This window comes from Panulirus ornatus, chromosome 33 (assembly GCF_036320965.1).
Source record: "Panulirus ornatus isolate Po-2019 chromosome 33, ASM3632096v1, whole genome shotgun sequence".
Classification (NCBI taxonomy): Eukaryota; Metazoa; Arthropoda; class Malacostraca; order Decapoda; family Palinuridae; genus Panulirus; species Panulirus ornatus.
The window spans coordinates 12524517-12550567 of record NC_092256.1 but is presented as its reverse complement, the minus strand read 5'-3'; the positions used below and the strand labels follow the sequence as shown (position 1 = coordinate 12550567).

General features: G+C 45.4%; 1 protein-coding gene across 1 annotated transcript in view; it reads left to right on the top strand.

The window, feature by feature from the left end:
* Positions 1 to 1099: 1099 nt before the first annotated feature.
* Dip-C (dipeptidase C) overlaps positions 1100 to 26051 on the top strand; it is a 399836-nt gene continuing 374884 nt past the window's right edge. Inside the window, exons 1-2 of the mRNA XM_071681611.1 lie at positions 1100 to 1252; positions 5723 to 5933. Of these exons, the coding sequence (XP_071537712.1) occupies positions 1233 to 1252; positions 5723 to 5933 (231 nt within the window). The 5' untranslated portion in view covers positions 1100 to 1232. The remainder of the gene's footprint in view (positions 1253 to 5722; positions 5934 to 26051) is intronic.

The window sequence follows — 26051 nt, the reverse complement described above, 5'->3', positions numbered from 1 at the left end:
AGTCCTCAGTTCTTAACGCTACCTCGCTGACGTGGGAAATGGCGAATAGTATGAATATATATATATATATATATATATATATATATATATATATATATATATATATATATATATATCTTTTTTTTAAAACTATTCGCCATCTCCCGCGCCAGCGAGGTAGCGTTTAAGAACAGAGGACTGGGCCTTTGTGGAATATCCTCACCTGGCCCCCCTCTGTTCCCTCTTTTGGAAAATTAAAAAAAAACGAGGGGGGAGGATTTCCAGCCTCCCGCTCCTCCCCCTTTTAGTCGCCTTCTACGACACGCAGGGAAAACGTGGGAAGTATTCTTAATCCCCTATCCCCAGGGATGTATATATATATATATATATATATATATATATATATATATATATATATATATATATATATACGTGGGAAGTATTCTTTCTTCTCTATCTCCAGAGGTAATTCTCTCTCTCTCTCTCTCTCTCTCTCTCTCTCTCTCTCTCTCTCTCTCTCTCTCTCTCTCTCTCTCTCTCTCTCTCTCTCTCTCGCCTCCCAACCATTTTCTCCTCCACTGGTCTCGTGTACTGCCACAGCCGGTCGATCTGATGTTTACATCTTTAAAGGTTGTGATCAGGTCGCTTCTCACGCAGTTAACAGAACTGTTTATGTACTGTAACAGAACATGGGAATTTGTAGTACATTATATGTATGGTATACTATGTCTTGTAAGGTTCTCAAGTCTTGCCTGTTTACTGCATCATTATTTTTCCCCCCCCCGTCATTGAATATTGTATTTTTGCTTCCCTTTTTCTTCGAAATGAAGGCCCGAGTTTTATTGAACTGCGTTACTTAATGCGTAACACAAGGATGCATATATATATACACACACAGGTTACGCGACAGATGTTGGAGAGTGTGTGTGTGTGTGTGCTGATCGTTTCCTTTGCCAAACGCAGGTAAGCCTGAGTAGTGGACTTGCCGCATGGTTCATTTTTAAAATATTTGTTTTAAAACCTTCATGTTCTCATGGACTTCTTTTTTTTCTTTAAAAAATCTAAACTCTATATCATTTATTGAATTAATAGCTTGAGTCGTTCGTCAACCTGGATGCTGAGGTGACACACGGGTTAGGTGTTTGAAATTCCCACCATTCTCGTCTGTCGCCTCCATGATCCCAGTGGGCTCACTCGCTAGCCGACCTTACGATAGCTAAGCTGCTTCACGGAGGCACGAGTCTATCTGCATCATGGCCTCAAACGACAAGACGTGAGTTGCTGATTTCCTGTTAATTTCTCGTTTCCTCATTGATGACATCATAGAGCATTTTGATGGCTTATCAGAGATGCTTCTTTTAAATTAGTCCTTTGAATGTGTAGGTTTTTAATGTTGTTTTGGACGTACTTCAACAATTTATAACGGAGAAGGGTAAGCGACAGCCAGCTGATCGTACTCTATGTTATGTTTACAGAGTGTATTATTAGCTTTATCTAATAGTATACGTTTTTACGTTTGTAGATATTGTAAATGCAAGAAATACTATGTGTTAATGGCTGTGTTATGTACTCAAAAGTACATTTCGGTTAAGCGACAGGGAGTTTGTGTGTTTCGCTAACATAATACTCTGTGAATGAGAAGCCGATAGCAACAGGTGGTTATTGACCTGACCCGGTTATATCCAAGCTTTCAGTGTATATATCCAAGCTCTCAGTGTATATTTAACTGCTTTAGGAAGTAAATGTGTAATTAATCGGCCATCCTTTGTCTGTTTTTTTGCAGTGCTATCGTGTTATTGTCATATGTTATCAGGGATGTTGTTTTGTGATAATGTAGACTCGATAAGATGTGTTATCGTATTTTTGACTATGAATTCGGGATGGGGGGATTAGTTCGTGAATGTAATCCAAGGGGAGTGAATGTTATGTTTATTGACAAAGAGAGAGAGAGAGAGAGAGAGAGAGAGAGAGAGAGAGAGAGAGAGAGAGAGAGAGAGAGATTACTGGATGACGCATATGTGATGTCCTATATGTAATAACATGGGTTGTCTGATATTGTTTACTCGCTTTGATTTTTTTTTTTTTGTGATCGCATCTCGCAAATGAGTGGAGCAGCTTTCAGATGCTTTGCTTTTTACTTGTGCTGTCATGATTGTAACAGTAAGGACAATTACGTTTAGGCTGGTGGAGAGGTACAACTCCCACAAGTGATAGCTGTTATCAGGGTTTAAGTAAGGGGCGTCATTATGACCGTGGGTATTTAAGTGATGATTCCCCTGTTAATGGCCATACTGATACATTGCCGTTTGGTATAGATTTTTTTTTTTCTGAAAGTTAAGTCTGAACATCAATCTTTAGGATTATCTCTCCTCTCTCTCTCTCTCTCTCTCTCTCTCTCTCTCTCTCTCTCTCTCTCTCTCTCTCTCTCTATTATATATATATATATATATATATATATATATATATATATATATATATATATATATATATATATATATATGTGTGTGTGTGTGTGTGTGTGTGTGTTTATATGTGTGTATGTGTTTATGTGTGTGTGTGTGTGTGTGTGTGTGTGTGTGTGTTTATGTGTGTGTGTGTGTGTGTGTGTGTGTGTGTGTGTGTGTGTGAGTAGGAGAGATGGTCACCGGGCATCACTGAATTACTTATTAATAGAGAGGCGTGTAAAAGAGAGACATCTGGATGTAAATGTGCTGAGAGGGGCGACGGGTGGGATGCCTGATCACTGTCTTGTGAGACGAGGGTTGAGATATATAGAGGTTTTCGAGAAGGAGGAAACAAGTGTCGGGGAGAAGAGAGTGGTGAGAGTAAGTGAGCTTGGCAAAGAGACTTTAGTGACGAAGTACCAGGAGAGATTGAGTGTAGAATGGCAAAAGGAGAGATTAAATGAATCAAGGGGAGTGGATGGTGGAATGGAAGGTCTTTAGGGAAGTAGTGCTAGCATGCGCAAGAGATGCCTGTGGCATGCGAAAGTGGGAGGTGGGCAGATTAGGAGGGGTAGTGGGTGGTGGGATGAAGAAGGAAAGTTGCTGGTGAAAGAAAAAAGAGTGGCGTTTAGGCGGTACTTACAGGGAAAGACAGCAAATGATTGGAAATTATATAAGAGAAAGCGGAAGGAGGTCAAGAGGAAGGTGCAGGGGGTTGACAAAGAGTGCTAATGAGAGTTGGGGAGGGCGAGTATCTTTAAACTTTGAAGAAGAATAAAGTGTTTTAGAAGGGTTTATGTGCGTGAGACAAGAGAGTAGATGGGAACATCGGTAAGGGGGTAAAGGGAGAAGTGATAACTGGTAGTGATGAAGTGAGTATTCTGAAGGACTGTTAGATGTGTTTGATGGTTGAGTGGTAGATGTAGGGTGTTTTTGCTGGGCATGGTATGCAAAGTGCAAGAGTCACGGGGAATTGTTTGGTGAAGAGAGAAGTGGTGGAAGCTTTCCGTGAGATGAAATGCGGTAAGGTGCCGGGAGTGAATGGCATTGCTGTTGAATGTATGAAGAAAGGGAGTGACTTTGTTCTTGATTGGTTGGTAAGGCTATTCATTGCATGTATGGATCATAGTGAGGTGCCTGAGGATGGACGGAATGCATGCATAGTGCCGTTGTATTAAGGCAGGGGAGATAAAGGTGAGTGTTCAAACTGCAGAGGTATAAGTTTGTTGAGTATTCCTAGTAAGGTATGAGAGGGGTATTGATTGAGAGGGTGAAGGCATGTATAAAGCATCCGATTGGAGAGGAGTAGTGTGGTTTCAGAAGTAGAAAAGGATAGGTGTATCAGGTGTTTGTTTTGAAGAATGTGTGAGAATTACTTAGATAAGCAAATAGATTTACATGTGGCATTTATGGATGTGGAGAAGGCATATGATAGGGTTGATGGAGATGCTTTTTGGAAGGTCTAAAGAATATATGGTGTGGGAGGTAAGCTGCTACAAGCAGTGAATTTTTATCATGGATGTAAGATTTGGTGTAAGAGTAGGAAGAGAGGAGTGTAAATGGTTCCATCTGAGGTTGGTCTGCGACAGGGGTGTGTAATGTTACCATAGTTCAATTTCTTTATGGATGAGGTGGTGAGGGAGGTAAATGCGAGAGTATTGGCGAGAGGGGCGAGTATGCTATCCGTGAGGGATGAGAGGGCCTGGGATGTGAGTCATTTGTTTGCTGATGATACAACATTACTGGCGGATTCGAGGGGGAAACTGCTGAAGTTGATGCCCGAGTTTGGAAGAGTGTGTGAAAAGAGAAAGTTGAGTAAATGTGAATAAAAGCAAGTTGGTTATTAGGTTGAGCAGGGTTGAGGGACCGGTTAGTTAGGATGTGAGTTTGATTGGACAGTAATCGAAGGAAATGAAGTGTTTTAGATGTTTGGGTGTGGACATGGCAGCAAATGGAACTACGAAAATGGATGTGTGTCAGAGGATGGTGGAGGGAGCGAAGGTTTTGGGAGCACTGAAGAATGCGTGGAAAAAGAGAACGTTATCTGGGAGGGCAAAAATAGGAATATTTGAGGGGACAGTAGTCCTCACAATATTATATGGTTGCGAGGCATGGGCTAGAGATAGGATTGTACGGAGGAGGGTGGTTGTGTAGGAGATGAAATGTCTGGGGACAATATTTGGTGTGAGGTGGGTTGATGGAGTAAGTAATGAAAGGGTAAGAGAGATGTTTGGTAATAAAAATGAGTCTAGAGAGATGAAGATGGTGTGCTGAAATGGTTTGGACATATGGAGAAATTGAATGAGGAAGGTTGACAAAGAGGATTTATATATGTCAGAGGTGGAGGGAACGAGGAGACCAAATTGGAGGTGGAAGGATGGAGTGAAAATCATTTTGAGCGATCGGGGCCTGAACATACAGGAGGGTGAAAAGCTTATATGGAATAGAGTGAATTGGAACGATGTGGTATACTAGGGTCGACTCGCTGTCAGTGGACTGAATCAGGGCATGTGAAGCGTCCGGGGTAAGCCATGGAGAGGTCTGTGGGGCCTGGATGTGGATACGTGAGCTGTACGTGAGCGGATGTGGCCTCTCTTTGTCTGTTCCTAGGGCTACCTCGCTAAACGCTGGAGACGGTAATCAGGCATTAAAGTATGTTTGTGTACATGCAGGCGGTCTCTCTCTCTCTCTCTCTCTCTCTCTCTCTCTCTCCCCTTTTAGGTGTCCTCTTGTGGCATATTTATGATAAGATAAGATCATAGTAGATGAGTTCGATGTTGGTGATATTGTGGTGAGGGAATGTAGATGTGGGAGTATGCATTTGCTAGACAGTTTTGCGGTTACGATCACCGCATTTTGCGGCCGTTGCTCCGTCTGCTCCCAAGGGAAAGGTCTTGTCTCGCGTATGATCTCCAGTGGCGTGGTGTTCAGCGCTGTGGTGGGTATAAACGTAATTTCACCTTAGCGATGTTAATGTTGTCACGGGAATGACTCCAGTGTGTCTTGCAGTGACGTAGGTTCTTGTGAAGGTTTGACGTCACAGTTTTTTTACCACAAAGAAATGATAATAAGGGTGGGTTTACGTGGCTGTATTGACGAAGAAAGTTGAGAAAAACAGTGGTATAGGTGATTGAGGATAGAGTTCGACATGCATGTTACTGTTATTCTGTACGTGACAGCTGTGGAGGGGTTAGGTGGTGTCATATGTTCCTGTGTGAGGGATGGGTTATGGCTGTGTGTTGTCCTTCATATATTTCATGGGTCATTATGACTGACGATCTCTTGGCCAACCCACACAGTACCGGTGCTCCCCGCTACGCTGATGGTGCCGCCCACTTCGAACTGGGCGAGCACACGCTCAAGGTGCCCATGAGCCTCCACTCCGAGAACAGGCAGCGCCTCCTGAAGCGCTTGGCCAAGCACAAGATGACCCCCAGGAGCGTCGTGCTGTTGCAAGGTGGCGAGGACGCCACACGCTACTCCGGCGACGCCGAGGTTATCTTCCACCAGGTGAGTACCCTAGTGAGTATACCATCCCAGCCCGCCAGGAGGGACACCAGCAAGGTGAGTATACCATCCCAGCCCGCCAGGAGGGACACCAGCAAGGTGAGTATACCATCCCAGCCCGCCAGGAGGGACACCTGCAAGGTGAGTATACCATCCCAGCCCACCAGGAGGGGCGCCATTAAGGTCAGGTGATGAGAGCTGAGGGCCAGTGAGAGGGAAGGCAGTTCCCGTGTGACTCGCACAGATATAGTAACGCATGTGAAGCCAAGTTCTCTCGTGGAGGTGGTGTGTATTCAACCTGCAGGTCGGTTTATCCGTCGGGAGCAACGTAGACAGTACGAGTGGTGAGGATTGTGGCTTAGTTGGCCTCTCAGGGAGGGAATGGAGGGAGGTGCATGGCAGGAGTGAGGAAAGACGGTTCCAGTCGTGTCACCACGAGACCCTAGTGAGTGACGTGTGGCCATAAGTAAGAGGTACAAGGTTTATGGACTCTCCCTGTCACACCAGGCCTCGTCTTGTGCTGCCTCTTGTACCACCATGGTCCCATCCCCTCACCCTGTACTGCCTGTTCCGCCACCATTAGATCAGGCCCGCTCGGCCGTTCTTGTCCTCCATTCCCTGGGTGTTATTCCCGTTCCGGCGTTCCTTGGTCAGCGATGACGTTCCTCCCATCACCGCGACGGACGAGGTTGGGTGGCTCTCCCTCGGTCCAGTCTCTCCTCGTCCCACCTCCGACGTACCAGTTCCTCAGGCTGGTGCTTGGCCCCGTACCACGGGGTCTGCCGCCCCTCCTCCCTCGACCTCTCTCCCCCAGATAGTTGTCTTCGTTTGATTGGTAATCTTTCCTTCACCCGCCTTGCGTCTCCTGCCATTGTATATCCTGCCCACGTCTTTTTATTTTCGTCCATCTTGCCAGCCCTCGCGTCTCGTGGCTGTCTCCCATCCGTCATAACAGTGCCCGTCTCTTGGTTAATGTTCCCAGCTCCAGACTGGCATATTTCCCTTTAGGGGTCAGTTATGTTGTAACTCTCGAATCCCATTTAAGTAAGAGATGTCTATGATCCGAGTGCTTTTTGTGGTGTTTGTGTTCATTCTTCTGCTACGGCTTTTATTTGGATTAATCGTTCCTTATTCGTGACCGCCGTGACCATTCTCCTGGTATTCTAGATCCGTTTTTCACCTCTAGTCCATCCCGCTTTTATGTACACAGTCTCACCCATAATTGGTCCATTTGATCACACTCTCATGAATGTATGTGTTTTAACGACATCTTCCCCCTACGGCAGCCCCTTGCAAGCGTAAATACCGGCACCTCAACAAAGCTGACTGGAATGACTTTACGTTAACCTCTTCTCCGACTTTCCTTAGGTAAACAACTGTGGCTTATATGGTGATGCTTCTGTCGCCGCCAAACGCATAGCAGAGGTTATTCTTGCGTGGGTGAAAGCGTTTATCCCATCTTCTTCCAAGACGACCTCTTCCTCCAGTCCATTGTTCAACCGTTCCTGTTCTGAGGCCATTCAGGCAAGGCATCAGGCATTTCGAGCTTGGAGAAGCTCTTCTTCCTCTGGCTCTCCTTCCTCTTGACTTTTGCGTATAAAGTTAGCAGGTTGCATGAGAGCGAGTAAAGCTTGACTTTTGCGTATAAAGTTAGCAGGTTGCATGAGAGCGAGTAAAGCTTGACTTTTGGGTATAAAGTTAGCAAGTTATATGAGAGCGAGTAAAGCTTGACTTTTGCGTATAAAGTTAGCAAGTTGCATGACCGTGTGGTGTGGTGTGGTGACGTACGAGGCGGCCATCTCCCCCAGACGGGCAACACAGCCCCGGGTACATGACTGGGAGGCACGGGTGGGTTGGTCCAGCCGCTCGAGTTATATCGGGTTGGGCAGGTGAGCCGTGCTCTCCTCCAGTGTGAGGAATTGTCGTGGGTTATATATCTATGTAATCCCTGGGTACGATGGCCGAGCCATTGACCTCATCATTCACAGTGAGGTCATGAGGTCACGCCATCGCCCTCGTGAGTCGTCCCGTCACGCCAAGGACATGAGCGTTACATGCCGGTCGAGGGACCAGTGCGATGGGGGTGACTTTCAAAGGAAGACTGGGGGAATGACAGTGTGTCACGCCCAGGTTTACAGAGACATGTTCATGCCGCTGCTCCTACAGGAGTGACCCCAGCACAGAGTAACAGTTTTGCATTCAGAATGTTCCAGTGGCGCCCTAATATCGTAGAACACAGCTCCAGTATTTTATATCGGGTGTTATTCATGGTTCGCCATATAGATATATATTTCTTGTAAACTATTCGCCATTTCCCGCGTTAGCGATGTAGCGTTAGGAACAGAGGACTGGGCCTTTTTTGGAATATCCTCACCTGGCCCCCTCTGTTCCTGCTTTTGAAAAAAAAAAAAAAAAAAAAAAACGAGAGGGGAGGATTTCCAGCCCCCCGCTCCCTCCCCTTTTAGTCGCCTTCTACGACACGCAGGGAATACGTGGGAAGTATTCTTAATCCCCTATCCTCATATATATATATATATATATATATATATATATATATATATATATATATATATATATATATTTTTTTTTTTTTTTTTTTTTCTGTGGTGGAAAAGGTGCGAGTACTATGTCTTGGTATGTAAGGAGGAGCTGGAAGGAGGGTACAATATCGATGCATTGAGGTTGTATGTTGTAGATCGTGAGACGGTTGTGTATGTTGTGGTAGATCGTGAGATGGTTGTGTACCGCACCGACTCCCGTAGACACATACTGTGATCATCCCAGATATTTGAAGGGTTCAGTTTTTTTTTTGGGGGGGATGCTTGTCTTTGTGACCGTCATCATGATCTGGTGGTAGCGTTGGGTCGTGCCTGTTGGCTCCATGTCCTCTGGTGCCAGAGTTATATTTACAGGTCAAGGACGGATAAGGTTGGCAGGGGTCCTGGGCGCGGCAGAGGCTGTGTTGCCTGACGAAGTAAGAGTCACGACAGGGAACTCTCCCTCCCAGCGTGTCGTGTTGCAGGAGGTGTTGTTGATCGAGACTGTTCTAACCTAACCCAGGCCGTGGGAACAAGAGGGCCTCTTCTATCGCCTGTGTCTGGTTAGGTTGTCCCCTAGCCTGGAGACGTGGCAACTGCCGCAGTCAGTATGCCCTGTGGTGCGTCCTCATACCTCCTCATTTACACGATGATTGTGTGGGCTTCTTGTTCGTGGATCTCATGTGTTGCTTTGGACTCGCAGTTTCATTAAGTTGGCACACACGGCTGTGAAAAACTAATGTAAAACCTTAATGGGTACTTATCAGTTGGGTTGCGTGTGGCTTGTGTAGCCTGTACGGTGTATCCGCAGTCACTGGTTCAACGTAATGTGTGGGTAAGACATTACTCGTATTTTATCAGGAGGAAAGGACAACGTATGCGTCCGCTGTCGGTGTAATGGATTCATTACCTTAAGGCTGTTGCCCCTGGCTGTTGGAGGCTGGCTGCAGTCATGGACTGCGATGGCGTGCCCTCCTACTGGCCATGTTTTCCTAATGCGTCAGTTGAGGCAACTTTGTCTCCCTTTATTGTATACAGCTAAAGGCTTCATATCGTTCAGGCGTTCGGGGTTTGGGTGGTGAGGGAGGCCTGGCGTACAGGAAGAATGTGGGAGGACGCAAGTTGTCGATACGTGTGTTGGGTATCAGCAGCATAATGTGGTGAGACGAGACAGAGTATTAGTGCTCATTAATACGCTCTTCCCGAGCAGTTACATTGTCCTCAGCCACGGGTGAGAATTGAACGATGATACATAGATAATTTAAGATGGCCGTGACGCGGCTGGCTGGAGACGCTTCGTTTTGGTAGAAGAGACAGACAACCACCACATCCCCTGCAGACATCAGGATCTTGTAGGGCGTGCGTCATGCCTCTGCGTCAGACTTCAAATCCCTCATCTTACTGGCAAGATTAAAGTTGACGTGTTGAACCCGCCGTTGCAAGCCTTCGGGGTCTCCCTGGATGGTTATGGAGGCGTCGAATGTACCATAGCTTCATGCACTAAAACCGTTTACCATGTACGAGTAGATGTACGTAGTTTTGTAAGACGTAGGAGAGGTGTAACTGCTGGTACCTGGAGTTTGTATTGACTTCCCATATTGCCACACTCGCGTCATCTTTAAGGAAAGGTAGTATCTCTCCGACGACTTTGGCTTGAAGTTCATAACCTCCGGCTGTTGTGAGCGATCTTGGATATCTCGTCAAGAGCTGGAGAGGGAAATAGTAGTGATATGTATGCTGGGGAAGATGTGTTACTGGGGGAGTATCCTGCTGGTGAGTAGCATAGGAGGCAGCAGAACGCGTCACTAGGTGTGGGTGTTGGTGACAACAGTACGGGTGAGGTAGGAGGGGCGTGGCGCGTGAGGTAGTGGCAGCTTACTTAGACTTGTGTACGACGGGGGTAAGCAAAGGTTGCTATGTCCTTGCGTGTGTTGGTAATGATAGAGGGTCGGATCCTGAGTACATTTTAGCGTGTATTGCTCTATGTATATCTTTCTCGATACAACTTCACGTGCATTTCACACACACACACACACACACACACACACACACACACACACACACACATATATATATATATATATATATATATATATATATATATATATATATATATATATATATATATATATATATATTGCAAGGTCACATTGGTGCGCGTGATCTAGTACATGCATAAAACCATTAGGAAAATGAAGCACGATAAGTTCCCAAGTGCATTTTCGTGTAATGATCACATCGTCAGAGGAGATGGAGGTAGAACAGGCAGTTAATATACAAGATAAAGACGTGTGTGTGTCTGTGTGTGTGGTCGTCTGTTGTTTCCTTATATATATATATATATATATATATATATATATATATATATATATATATATATATATATATATATATATATATATATATATATATATGTATATATATAAGGTAATTTTTTTTTCAAGTATAAGAGTGGTGGGCGAATGGAATAAACTGAAAGAGAATGTTGTAAATGTGGACTGCATACAAGTTTCAAAAGTGATATGATGGTAGGGAATGTTCAAGAGATAGGGCCCCACGAAGGTAAAACTCCCCTGCCCGTACACTACAAGTAAGGTAATCACACACACACACACGAAGAACTGGCATTGGATAGGGTGTGTGTGTGCACAAACAATGGAGTAAAAGACTTGGTACATGTATGTACAAGGTTAAAAGACTTGTTACATGTATGTACAAGGTTAAAAGACTTGTTACTTGTATGTACAAGATGACGATGCGGGACACCCCAAGTATAACACTCTCTCCCCATTACAGACAGTAGTAATCACACATGTACAAACGAACAGCTTATTGTTAGACACATTTGTAGAAGCAAAAATATATTTTGAGGGCGCTGGACACAAATATGGGTGATATTAACAGTTAATTGCTCTAATTACATCCGAAAGCTGTAAACAAAAACACATTAACACACCTGTCGATGGATAGGTCTTCGAAAGAACGTATGTCTTGAGGGAGGAAGTCCACACACATATATATACGGAAATGTTACTTATAGTGTGTGGCCTGTGTATAACTACTTGAGGTAAAGGGACATTCCGTGGGTTAGTGTGCGTGATGGTGTGTTGCCTCCAGTGACTCAGTGTTTGTCCTTGGATACTCCTCATTCCAGTCTGTTGTATACCAGCATTTCCTCATATCCGTTACCCACCTTGCCTCTGTTATGGTTCTATGTCTTTCTCGTGTGACGTACATTGTCCACCAGGAAGGCCAGTGTGTTTGGGTAAGGTCTTCCATCCTCTCAGCGTCTGCACAGTACAATAGATATAGTTATTTTGCCCGCAAGAAATTAGGTCCCGTTGATTTCCTCCTTTGGTTTACTCGTCATTTTCTCAAGTCATTGATGCAACAAAACCATTTTTATATAACACTTCAGTTTTTATCTTCAATCGCCTTACTTCCATGCAACAGAGCCCTTTTTTTTTTATATATATATTTCTTAAAAAGACGAATAATGGCGTTGACAATGGTCTTCCTCCTCCCCCTTCCCCACTCGCTAGTGTGTTTTATCATCAGTTGACTCTGGGTTATATGTCATCATTACTCACACCAGCCGCCACCGTGTTGGTGTGGCATGTACGAACGGGTTAGTGTTGGGGTAGTTCATTGCACGGCGCGTTGCTTCCGCAGTCCGGGAAACCTCGGGGTCATCACAGCCTAGCCCGAGTGAGTCGGTGTGCAGTTGGGTCCGTTTCGCCGGCTCGGGTTTCGATGACGTGATATACATACCTAACTGCACTTCAAATTGGCTCCACAACACTTTACCTTACCTCACCTTTGATGGAATCATTGACCTGAGGGATCCTGTCTCTTAACTCGTCTGATAAAAACGAGGTCCCGGGAGGTTCTAGTCCTCTCGCCCGTCGCTGAGACAAGTTTGTGGAAGTCCGCTCTTGGTACGGGTGTGGTAGTGAGTCGAGAGATATCAAATGGGGGTGACACAGGTTTTCGGTTTTTCTGATCCTGAGTGTACCTGCTGGCCACTCATGGGAAGTGAATGTTTTCTGGCAAAAATACTCTCTATTCTCCATTGTAAAAGTCACCTCGCTTCGTAGGAAAACTTTGTTAGGTTATTTAGATGAAGAGGAGGGTGAAAAATGATAATTGATAATTTACCGGTAAATATTGACTAGTCTTAAAGGATTCTTAAGATATGTCTGTCCAGCTAGGCTATTATTTGTCTATGATAAGTCAAAATATCAAGGGTTAATGATTCAGACACAAAAAGATGTCACTCTTTATCGTACAGACCTGTTTGAAAGTTGCGCGTCTCCTTGGCATAGCGCGATGGCTAACCGCAGCCTAGCTAGCTCCCGTGTGGGAGCCGTGTTGGCAAATCAGCCGTAGTAGCATCATTGTTCATGCTTTAGTATTGTTGGTGTTCTAGTATAGCGCAGCATTACTGGTCTCCCTTTTTCCCTTCTTTAGATACGTTAGGTTCTGCTCCCCAGAACTGGCTAAGGTTGTGTCAGTACCTTTAGTTAGACCACGTAATACATGGGAGCCACTCCTTCGCTTGGGCAATGTGTGGTGGTTGGCAACTCATGTGTGTGTGTGTGTGTGTGTGTGTGTGTGTGTGTGTGTGTGTGATACTGTTTCTTTACCTTCACTCGTGAGTTTTCCTGTTTACCTCTTCACCAACAACTACAACGTCCCCCTTTTTTTTTTTTTTTAAACGCAAGTTTTCCTCGTTAACTAAAGCTTAAGTTAATTTTTCCTCTCCGTTTTTCTGTTTTTAGCCATTTTTTTTTTGTATTTGATTGAAAGCCGGGCCTTGAAGGGGACTTAGGGGGTCCGTGACCGGAACCTTCGATAGGAAAAAGATAAAAGTCGAGGATAGAATTATAATGAGTCATAGTGGCGTAACGCCACAATTGTTTAGGGCAAGAAGCGTGTGGGAAGAAGTAGCGCGATAACATGAGCTTTTACGTGTGATGTAAGCAGTGAATATCAGAGCCTTATTAACGTTATCTCTGTAGGCAGGTGTAGCATTGCTCAAGAATAATATAATGTTCGTTCACTGTTGGCCTGCTGGAATTGGCGGGACTTATTTAGCGTGAGGGGGGAAAAAAAATGCGATTTGACAGCATGCGAGACTGGCGTAGATTGAAGTTACAGAGCAATGGGGAAAGTAGCGTTGTCGTCGGCAGCATCAGCCTAGCTGGGATGATGAAATGTAAGCGTGTTGGGTGTAGCGTTCCAGTCATGATGGCTGGCACAGCGAGTTGGTGTTCCTCCCGACCTCTCTCTGTGTGTATATCCTGGCGCAAGACCCCCTAACCGAGGCATTTCCGACCCGGAAGAGTATTATTATTATTAAGGCGATAGACGCTGTGTATTGGTTTTGTTGATGTGCTTATTTCTAAGTGTAAGTGCTTTTAGTGCTGCTATGACGTACAGTTATTATTTTTTTCTTTCTGCTTTTGATGTTATCTCTGTTGAAAATTTGGCTACTTACAGTTGAAGGTTTTGGACTTGGAAAGAGATTTTAAGAGGGGCATACCCGTGATGAATACATAGATGAAGGAGGGATCCGTGCGCACGTTTCCTGGTTCTTCAGTTGTTTGGGTGATACTGTGGAATAATACAAACAAATCTACGTCCATTGATGTGGGTTATCCTCATTTAGTATAGGGCATGTATACCAAATTATGTCGTATTTTAAATTGTTTATATGTGTCATGTTTTATAACTTCGTATTTTCAATTGTTTATATGTGTCATGTTTCATAACCTCGTATTTTCAATTGTTTATAAGTGTCATATTATTATGATAGTTATTATTATAGTTATTATAGTTATTATTATTATTATTATTATTATTATTATTATTATTATTATTATTATTATTATTATTGATATTATTATTATTATTCCCTTTACGGCATCACTGCCTTATTTTCCTGGAAGTGGACATGATTTGCCTACAGGGGAGGAGCCAAGTCCTTGGAAGATGAAGATTAACCTAACCCCGGAAATTGTGTTGTGGCTTTACAGCTATTGTAGAGTGTGAGAGAGACAGCACATCCCAGGATGAGGCGGTGTGTGTTGACATGGTATGACCTGACTGTGACCTCGGGTGTCCTGTTCACTAAGATGTGGTGACCACATCCACCCTGTGTGGTGACCTCCGACCTCGGTTTCCCCAGTGTGATGCTCTCCCCCCCCCCCCCCACACACACACACACTCACCTGAACAGTTTTGTTTGGGCAACGCGCGAATGCCGTGAGTCTGGAGGTCGTAACACAGAGCCTGGATTGTCTTACGACAGTCATGATGCGTCACGGGCTCTTGAGACTATTGAGAATGAGAAGGTCGTGCGACAGTCGTACCTATTCTAGAAGTTCGTGGAAGTCGGGATTTAAATGGTCGTGCATCAGTTGCGACTAATTAGGTTATATAACAGCCGACTAGTGAGGTCTTACGACAGTCGTAACTAAGAAGGATAAGTCGTTACTGATGTGGCTATACGACAGTCGTGACTAAGAAGGTCGTACAAATCTTGACCAATAAGGTCGTACGACAGTCGTAACTATGGTTTTGTACGTCGTGACTAATATGGTACGACAGTCGTAACTATGGTTACATAAGTCATGATTAATAAGGTACGATAGTCGTAACTATGGTTACGTAAGTTATGATTAATATGGTACGACAGTCGTAACTATGGTTACATAAGTCATGATTAATAAGGTACGATAGTCGTAACTATGGTTACGTAAGTTATGATTAATATGGTACGACAGTCGTAACTATGGTTACATAAGTCATGATTAATAAGGTACGATAGTCGTAACTATGGTTACGTAAGTTATGATTAATATGGTACGACAGTCGTAACTATGGTTACATAAGTCATGATTAATATGGTACTACAGTCGTAACTATGGTTACATAAGTCATGATTAATAAAGTACGACAATCGTAGCTAAGGTTATCTAAGTCTTGACTAATAAGGTCGCATGAGAGAGGTAATTACGAGTGTTGTATCGTTGAGTAATCAGGTTGTTTGACAGTAATGACTGAAGTTGTTGTAGCGGTGGTGACTCATTGTGGTCGGGGGTAGCTTAACTTACAACCATCAGGTACTGGTAACCTGCGTCTGAGGTGGTATGATCTCACCTGACCCCACCTAACTTGACCCAGCCTCATGACTCAGATTGTTGTAGGTTTTGCGTTGTGTTGTGTGGCTTTGTTGGGGTTGTGGTAGGTCTTTGAGGGCTCTCGTCCCCCACGGCTATTGTGGACGGCAGCAACGCCCGTGTGAGAGTTTGCCTACCATATACGCTATGTTCATGGCTGTCTCGCGCGCGCGCGCGCGCGTGTGTGTGTGTGTGTGTGTGTTCAGACAGATATGTGGAGTAATATCAGTAGTTGAGGTTGTGGTATCAGAAGATGGGAAACCCGTACCGTGAACATCCGTGCGACGATGCCAGACAGGGCCCTGATGTGAAGCTGTGGGCAGACAGGGCCCTGATGTGAAGCTGTGGGCAGACAGGGCCCTGATGTGAAGCTGTGGGCAGACAGGGCCCTGATGTGAAGCTGTGGGCAGACAGGGCCCTGATGTGAAGCTGTGGGCAGACAGGGCCCTGATGTGAAGCTGTGGGCAGACAGGGCCCTGATGTGAAGCTGTGGGCAGACAGGGCCCTGATGTGAAGCTGTGGGCAGACAGGGCCCTGATGTGAAGCTGTGGGCAGACAGGGCCCTGATGTGAAGCTGTGGGTAGACAGGGCCCTGATGTGAAGCCGTGGGCAGACAGGGCCCTGATGTGAAGCTGTAGGCAGACAGGGCCCTGATGTGAAGCTGTGGGCAGACAGGGCCCTGATGTGAAGCTGTGGGCAGACAGGGCCTTGATGTGAAGCTGTGGCCAGACAGGGCCCTGATGTGAAGCCGTGGGCAGACAGGGCCCTGATGTGAAGCTGTGAGCAGACAGGTCCCTGATGTGAAGCTGTGGGCAGACAGGGCCTTGATGTGAAGCTGTGGGCAGACAGGGCCCTGATGTGAAGCTGTGGGCAGAGAGGGCCCTGATGTGAAGCTGTGGACAGATAGGGCCCTGATGTGAAGCTGTGGGAGGAAATGCGTGATGGTCAGAGCCTCAGACCCAGACCAGAGATTCTGTACACTGGTTTGGACCGCGGGCGAGGAGTGAAGTCCTGGGATACGCCGCCCGGCTCGAAGCTGAACCCAACTCTTTTGTCTCGATAATCAAGAGACAGAGGTTCGATAATACAGCTTCGACCGGGCGCGTCCCGGTCGGAGTTTTGTCCAACGATAACACATCACCCCAGGCCATTGCCACACTCACCTAAAGACGGGTAATATGCGATGAATGTGGGCGACTGAACAATTATCTCCCCAGAAAGTGTTAAGAGCAAGACTTCCATGCCTGGGCAGAGAAGTTGGACGTGACCATTGTGAGGGACGAGAGACATTAAAAGAGTCTCGGTGCTTTGATATTCATTGTAAGGAATCTTTTGATTTGATTTAGATTTATTTTGTGGATTCGTAAGAAAGCGATCTTTCGTATTCAAGTGACTGTTAGGATATGGCAGACCATGGAATATTACAGTGTATATGATATTTAGAATGAAACACCTTTATTTTGATATATATATCATACAAACCTCCAACAGCCACAATCGAACCCGGGACCCCAGTGCCGCAGGCGGGAGTGCCAGGCCCATAGCCTAGCGGTAGCATTTCCGCCTGTGGCACAAGGGTCCCGGGTTCGATCCTGGATGTTAGAGGTTTGTATGTTCTATGAATGTGCGTGTTCATATGCACTTCATTCGTATATATATATATATATATATATATATATATATATATATATATATATATATATATATATATATATATATATATATTAATTTTTTTTTGAGGGAGAGGGAATTTAACTGTATAAGAAGTTGACCATAATTTCACGTATGAGTCAGCAGACCTTCCTGTGCTGTATGCATGTACTCTTCTATCAGTATACCTGTAACTATAAGAAGGCCAGCCTTAGTGAAGATGTGTCTGGAGGGGAGCTGGGCGAAGAATGTGTTTCCAAAAATCAACATCAATGTACAACAAACTCGGTAATGGCAGATGACATCTACCTGAGCCATCATGCCTAACATTTATAACCATGTTTGGAAGGTATGCAGAAACGAATTTCTGCAGAACAGCATTACGCGTATATGATGCCTAGTTTCAGAGACTGTACCTCCAAACCCCGTGTGTCTAGCTATGAAAAATGTCAGGGTCTCGATCTCGCGCGGAAAACAGCGAGAGAGGGAAGATTATTGGCCTATTAGCGAACATTCATTTTAATTCATTTCCCCTAAGTTTTATCACCGCCTCCAGGACACGAGAGGGGGCATTGCGCGCACACACACCTAGAGGCCTTCCACATCCAGCAGTATGTTAACTGATACAGTAATCTCACAGTAGAGTGAGGAAAGCTGGGTGTCCACCATCAGGTTAGTCACTTGTCACACGCGGTGACCTAAGGTGAGGAGGGAGTGGGTCGTGAGTGGGACTTTAACCTTGAGCGCGACCTCACGACCCCTCAAGTTACGACGGTAAGAACCGTTGGGTATGATGGCTTCACCTTTCCCCTGACCCCTTGATATTGGCAAGGACACAGGCCAGGCCATCATATGTAAAGGGCCATAATTGCGTAGTCAGGGGTCATACTGTCGCGCTCAAGGGGTACAGTTAAAGTATAGGTAAATTATGTATATAAACTACACAGCGAGAATGAAAGGTGGTGTGTTCTACCTATTTTCTTAATGGAAAGCGTTCGTATTAGCTATACATATGATGTTCGTGAGAGCGGTGCGATACAATGTCATTATCCACGTCATCTCCAATGTAAAATGCTCGTTTTCGCTTTGAATTTGATAAGGGGAAAAAAGATATTAGTGGAATGTGAGTGAGTGTGCAGTACGGCCTAACCCCTGTGAGGGTAGTGAGGTTGGTGCATCATGGGCTGTATGCATAGTGAGGATGTATGCAGTCAGAATTATACAGAAATACCTGAAGAAGTTGTTGAAGAATTTTCGTGTGGTGGACTTAGCATTCCCCTGGCGATTGGCGGCCTGAATGACCCTGGCGATTGGCAGCCTGAATGACCCTGGCGATTGGCAGCCTGAATGACCCTGGCGATTGGCAGCCTGAATGACCCTGGCGATTGGCAGCTTGAATGACCCTGGCGATTGGCAGCCTGAATGACCCTGGCGATTGGTAGGCCTGAAGCCAAACCAGTCATCCTGGCGCTGGTGTCTGTCTACGGGCGTCGGGTGGTGTAGCGTCCTTCGGCTATAGGCAGCGTGGCGGACGACGGGTACAGATCGGGAGGCAGAAATAGCGTACTGTTATAGGTAGAGGGAGGCAGGCAGGCTTGGAGGCGGGCCAACCCAGAGGAGGGAGTAGCGTAAGGAAGGCAGCAGGAGGGAGCCAGGATGATGGAAGTACACAGTGTTACCACACACGGGACGATACAGAGATGCAAACTTGGAGTGGGTCTTGATGAGGTGAAGTTCAGAGCGATGTAAGACGTTCTGGAAGAAGTGAACGTAACGAGAAATTCGGAGGGTTGTTTATACATAAGGCTGTGGTATTGCCATGGGTGTAGCCTTGTGTTGGGTTACCGTGTGGAGGGAAGGTACGATGGCGGTGTCGGTGGAGCTTGCCGGATGCGCAAGATTAATTGGCCGGGACGAGAATGGTGCTTTACCCCGGCGTACCCCGTGACGGCGCGCGGAGGCCGCGGCGGTGGGGCATTGACCTGTTCCGCCTGTACCGTGTGTCGGGGCCGGAGGGTTCGCTTCCTCCCCGCCACCATCACTACCGCCTCCGGTCACCTCTGATATCAGACTGGTTTATGGCCTACACATGTCATCCGACATCTGGGTCACTCAGTAAGCACTAACTAAAACTGTTTCACTTGTATATCAGCCGTGAATGTGCTTGGAAGTGGTGCGTGTGTGTGCGCGCGCGCATATGTGGGTGTGTGTGTGTGTGTGTGTGTGTGTGTGTGTGTGTGTGGAAGAAGGTCGATGGCACTGTGGTATTGCCTGGGGAGGGTTGTAGGGTACGGGATGAAGTAGGTTGGCGGTAAGGACTTTGGAAAAGCGTGAGTAATATGATCGTTATGTACTGCTGCAGAGGAAGAGGTGGGAGATGAGAGACATGTTCATACTCTAGCATTACGTAGGTACATGTTGGCTCATTTGATTAATAAAAAACATTTCGTTTTTAGTACAGAGAGATCGTGACAACGACATGAAACACTGTAAGACTTCACCACCTATCCTGGGCGAGAGGTGGGGGTTGCAGAGGGAAACGCATCCTGCTTGATTCTTCTGTGATGACTGTTGTTGTGGAGTGAGATGAAAACATAAACAGTATTGGTTCGGAAACGCTCACCACAGAAGCCGTAGTAATAGCAGTGTTCTCCTCTGACCTGATGCTTTAGGGTTCGACCCTCGCAGAGGACTTGGTTGAGAGTCTGCAACTCTCTACTCAATACAAGTTGATTTAAGAGCTGCAACAGTCCACTGGGTCCACACGAGGCTGTTTTGTGATCGTGCAAGGGAACAGAAACTTCTACATAAGTGTGTTAAGAGTTAGTTAGACAGATTTTTCAAAGAGGAAGACGACCTGTAAGCTTTTCATGTAGTTAAGGAGGTTCATATAAAGCCAGTCGTTGATTTGAAGCGAAATGTTTATGAAATCTATGTTGGAACTTATATGTGGTACTGTTTTCTCTGCTTTGTTTGGTAAATCAATCCATTTTCCAAGAATCCCACTGACGACATAGCGCTTTGCCTCACTCGAAGTAGATTATGTCCTTAAGTAACTCTTTAAATCGAGAATATGGACTCTATGTCTGTTACATCTGCGACCATTCTTCTCTATCCTTTTGAAATGCCAGATTTTCTGCTTTCTTCAGAACTCTCTCTTTATTTTCCCGATACACTCATTACATCTGTGTCTTTATCCCTTTTCTATTTCATGCAAGGCCTGGCCTTGATGAAAACTAGCCATTGAACAGAGCCAGTGACATGGAAATAGTCATACTTAAAGGCTTTTGCCTAAAGTCACCTTTATGAAGGCCTTAAAACATTCTTGTACGAGATCAGAAGTAGTGTATTGGAAAGAATCATGTAAGGTGAGGGTCGTGCCGGCCCAGTGCGGCTGGTGTGTTAGTCTGTGGTGAGGTCGGAGGGAGGGTGTAGGGAGAGTGGCAGGCACCGTCGGATAATGTTCACCTCCGGGAACTATATTTACCCGGCAAGTGTTGGCAATAATTGCGATTGGTACGAGAGCAAGAGGCCAGGATCGATAGTTCTACAAGTCTGGTAATGGCCACCTGCAGCGGCAGCAGATCGCGGGGGCTTGGGCGGTGGAGGGGAGTGGAGTTTGGGCCACCTACAGCCATCTGACAGATTGGTATTGGATACCGGCGGGAAGTTGGTCGATGTCGACCTCCAACTGTCTTGAAGATTAGTGTTGAAGGCTGGGGGGGTCTTGGGCGGCTCCAGGGGTTATCGAAGTCCTGGGTGTTGGGAAGATGCTGAAGACCGGGGAACATGGGCGTCAGGCAGTTACTGAAAGCTAGAGGAGACGCATGCAATTATTGAAGGTTCGAGGAAGAGAGTCAGGGAGGTGTTGAGGACGAGAGGAATAGATAGTTGGAGAGGTAATGCAGACTAATTGAAGTTAAAAAAAAAGAAAAGAAAAGGAGGAGAATTTGATAAGACATTTGAGTTGGGAGGGAGAGAACATTTGGTAACAGGGAAATGGAACCTTAGGGAGAATGAGAGGGAGGGGTGAAGATGGAAGCTATGTATCTGCTGTATTTAAGGGGAAATGGGGCGAGGGACGCTACGCTTCGAGAATATACGCATTTTAAAGGAAAATAGACGAAGATTTTCCATCTTATTTGTCTTGAAGTGCTGGAGAAGGCTGGGGGACCTTCCTGAAGAAGAAATTCAAGTAGTAACTATAATGCACGTTGATATAATGATATGATGAGGTGATGATTGAATTTAAAGTGGACGGGCCAGGGTTGTGTGTCTCACACACACACACACACACACACACACACACACACACACACACCCACACACACACCAATAAACATACATTGCTCACAGTTGGTAGTGATGGTGAGACATTAGTGTGTATGGCTCTAGGGGGCGAGTATCGTCGCATTCTCCTTCAGATTCGCTAGTTGCAGGTTATCCGTTGGAAAATGAACTGGAAAACTACTCTATTTTTATTTGTCGTAATGTTCCAGTAAACATAAACAAGTAGCAGGAAGTGGATTGAGGCGTGAGTGTAGGGGGGACAGGTACTTGAGGAGGGACGAATGTGGGTTACTCAAGTGAAATGTTTCAATGTCCAGTGCTATAAAGTTCATGAACGATATTTGCTCACATTTTTATCCATGGATCTAAGACGAGCATGGGAGGTGGGTGTGTGGTGGGTGTACGTCAGAGTGCTGGGAGTAGTGTATGTAAGTGGTGGGAATTGTGTGTGTGTGTGTGTGTGTGTCAGTGTGTGTGTGTGTGTGTGTGTGTGTGTGTGTAGGTGTAGGGCAGTGTAGGGTGTGTGTGGTGGGTGTACGGCGGAGGGCTTGGAGTAGTGTGTGTGGGTGGTGGGCAGCGTATTTGGTGGGTGTACGGCCGAGGGCTGGGAGCAGTGTGGACTTACTGTGGAGGGGTATGGTTGGGAGGGCAGGAGGGCTGGCTAGGATCGATGCTTCTTTACCCACCGCCTCCCTCCGTCCTGCTCCTCACTCAAGTATAACTATTTTCAGTCCGCTCCTTCTTACTTGTACACTCCACAACTGCTGCTTCCACTCTCCATCTTCCGTTACCTCTACTACACCTTGGCTCATTTCTCTCTCTCTCTCTCTCTCTCTCTCTCTCTCTCTCTCTCTCTCTCTCTCTCTCTCTCTCTCTCTCTCTCTCTCTCTTGTGTTATTACCCCGAGCACGCTACTTTTTCTAACCCCCTCTCTCTCCACCATCGGCAACCTATTCCTTTATCTACCACCATGCTCCACCACCCCCCACAACCTCAACTACCCATCTCTCCCCACATACCGTCATCTCCCATCCACCTTCCGTTACTCTCAACTGCCCATCCATTTCCGGTTAGTCTTTCCCTCCCCCCCTACAGGTATCATTGCACCTCCACCTTCAGCTGTCACCTTCTCCATCCTGTCTCAGCCAGTGTGTGTGTGTGTGTGTGTGTGAGCAGTAACCTTTCTGTGTCCACTAATGCCTCTCAGGCCGGAGCTGCTGCCTCTCTCCCCACGCACAGACCCCCTCCATCCTGGCCCTACCATAATGTTTGGGCGCCGGCGCTGGCAAACTGATGCAACATGATGACATGGTGTTAGTGTAGGCCGGAATAGGGAGGGTGGAGCTAGTGGCTGGAGGTGTATAGACGTTTCCAGCATCAGACTCCCACCCTCACCCACCGTGCTCCTCCTCCTCCTCCACCACTGGCCAGGGGCAACAAAGGTCGTACCAGAATAAAGCAACTGAGTCAACTGAGTCTATATAGGGAGAGAGTAGAGGCCTTGAATTTGTCCACCTTGGACGAGTTACATGTGAGGGATGTCCTGATTAAAACACACACACACACACACACACACACACACACACACATATATATATATATATATATATATATATATATATATATATATATATATATATATATATATATATATATATATATATACAAGTAATGTTTACACGTGTACATCAAAACGATCTTACCATTTGCGCGATCGAAAGTCGAACGCGGGCTTCCGAGAACAGCAGACGGACGCCTACACCCGGTGTATCCACACACGTGTACACACCAGGCTTGTGCCTGCAGTGAATTCAGTAAACAGTAAATAGATACTTATTGCTTTATTATTATTATTATTATTATTATTATTATTATTATTATTATTATTATTATTATTATTATCATCATGATTATTGTTGTAATTATTATTATTATTATTATTATTATTATTATTATTATTATTATTATTATTATTATTATTATTACTATTATTATCATTTTATTATTATTATTATTATTATTATTATTATTATTATTATTGTTAATATTATTATTATTACTATTATTATCATTTTATTATTATTATTATTATTATTATTATTATTATTATTATTATTATATCATTATTATTATTATTATTATTATTATTATTATTATTCCACATGACCCAGATTCTCATGTCCGTTTTCAGTTTACTATATGAAGTAGCTCACTAGGAGTATAGGAAATATTTTTGCCCCGTGGCCACATCATCACAGATCAAATCATATTCGTGCTTAAACCGTGGAGGCGGCGATGGCTGGCTGTGAGCGGACCAAGGCTGCTCTCTGGTACTCAAGGGCCGGCGCCAGAATACGGACCACGAGGTGTGAGGGGGGAGGGATGGCAAGCGAAACCCCTGCACGCGTGCTGCTCCTCCCTCCCTCGCCACCCCGCCTGCATCAGAGGATACGTGAGATCATGTAGGAGTTCCCCTCGTGCCTCTTGACCACCCCCCCACATGGAGCACGACGGTGTGACCCTTGGGTGTGCTTGGGCTGGCCCAGGATGATTATTATTAAGGGTCAATGATGGTACCAGGTCAGCATTAAGAGAGAGAGAGAGAGAGAGAGAGAGAGAGAGAGAGAGAGAGAGAGAGAGAGAGAGAGAGAGAGAGAGAGAGAGAGTGGAGAAATGAATAAGGAAGACGGGGAAGAGGGTGGTATCATATGATGGCCAGTGCTGAAGAAGGTGGTCTTCCCACAGTGGTATACAGTAGTCCATACTCGGTCGACAAAACCCCTTTTGCAGCTGAGACGTCGCTGCTCGGAGGGGAAGGCTGTGGAGGATGATGTCAAGATATGATGCGAGGAACCAATTAACAAAGTTCAGGAGAGTCTTCCAAGTGGAAGATACTGTGACACACACCCACACACCCCCACACACAAACGTCTGTGGGGGGACGTAGGTTCTGGAAAGCACCGAAACATCAAGAAAAGACACAGACAGAATACGAAAGGTCCATTTTACCCATGTAAGCCTCATGATTGGAGTGATGTTTCTCTTGTCTTACCCCTTTGTAATGTTCAAGATGTCGCACACTTCATTCGTATGTAGTGTAGGAGAAGGGAGACCAGGATGGTGCGCTGTATAGTACAGACCGCTCACCCTGATGAGTGTGGTCAGTACAGTGCAGGAAAAGACAATAAGGAAGCAAGTGGATGACTGCTTGCACAGGAGAAGCGTGCTAGACGAGGTACATAACGGTGTCAGGAAAGATCATTGGTAAGAAATATCTTACATTTCTATGAAAAAGTGAGCTACATTTTAGACAACTGAGAGTGTTGGGTGGAATGAGTGTGTGTGTGTGTGTGTGTGTGTGTGTGTGTGTGTGTGTGTGTGTGTTACCCAGCTCCGCCTGCACTGGGTTATAACGCGAGTGAAAAGTCACCTCTGACGAGGCTGTATCATTTGGAGTACATTCTCGTCAGAGGACTATTTACTCCAAAGGAAGCCAAGATTTCCCTGCTACTGGAAGTATCGCAGGCATAGGCTGCAGGAGCCACTGGAAAAGGATATCATGGGTAAACGCCAGGACTCTTATATATATATTGTATCTCCCCTAATGATGTGATTATTACACGAAAGTGCACTTGGGAACTTATCGTGTTTCACTCTCCGTGAACTTATAGGAATATATATATATATATATATATATATATATATATATATATATATATATATATATATATATATATATATATATATGAATTTATTTGATACCCGTTTATGGATCAACAAGGGCAGCCCACATCAAGTGTAGACCTTCGCATAACTTAAACTATTAATAGTACTGTTTAAGTGGCACCTCCGTCCACCAGCTACACAGCTGAAGGCAATGTTACCCTCGGCTCTCGCCCTCTGGCCGGTGCCTGCATGGATACCAACATGACATCCATGTCCGCGCTCTCTCATGTCTGCGCATGGTTCCCCTGTGTGAAGTACTGCGCCGTGATGTTCCTGAAGAAACTGGTCGTGGATGACGAGGCCGTCCAATATATTGATGGTGTCCTTTGGGTCGTCCTTGGGTAGTGTTGGTGGTGGTGGTTGGTCTGATGGGTAGTGATATATGGAGTGGAAGTCGTATATGTACAACTCTCCTGCCATGTACTGAGGTTTGAGGTCTTAAGGTATATAGGATAATACGACCATGTTTCATGGCAGAGCTTTCGAAGATTTAGTGTTTGTAGGATGTATTGCTGTGGTGAGTTGTGTCCATGGTGCTCACTGGAGGTCGGGGGTCACCTGAACTATGAAGTATGAAGAAAGTCATACAACATTTCTTTTTTTTTAACGGATGAATTGAAGTTCATTGTATACCAGGAAGAGGAAACAGATGATGTGCATGAGGGTGTGATGTTTACCATGCGGGATGATATGATAGTCATATGATAGACTATATCAGGGAGACACACAAGCAG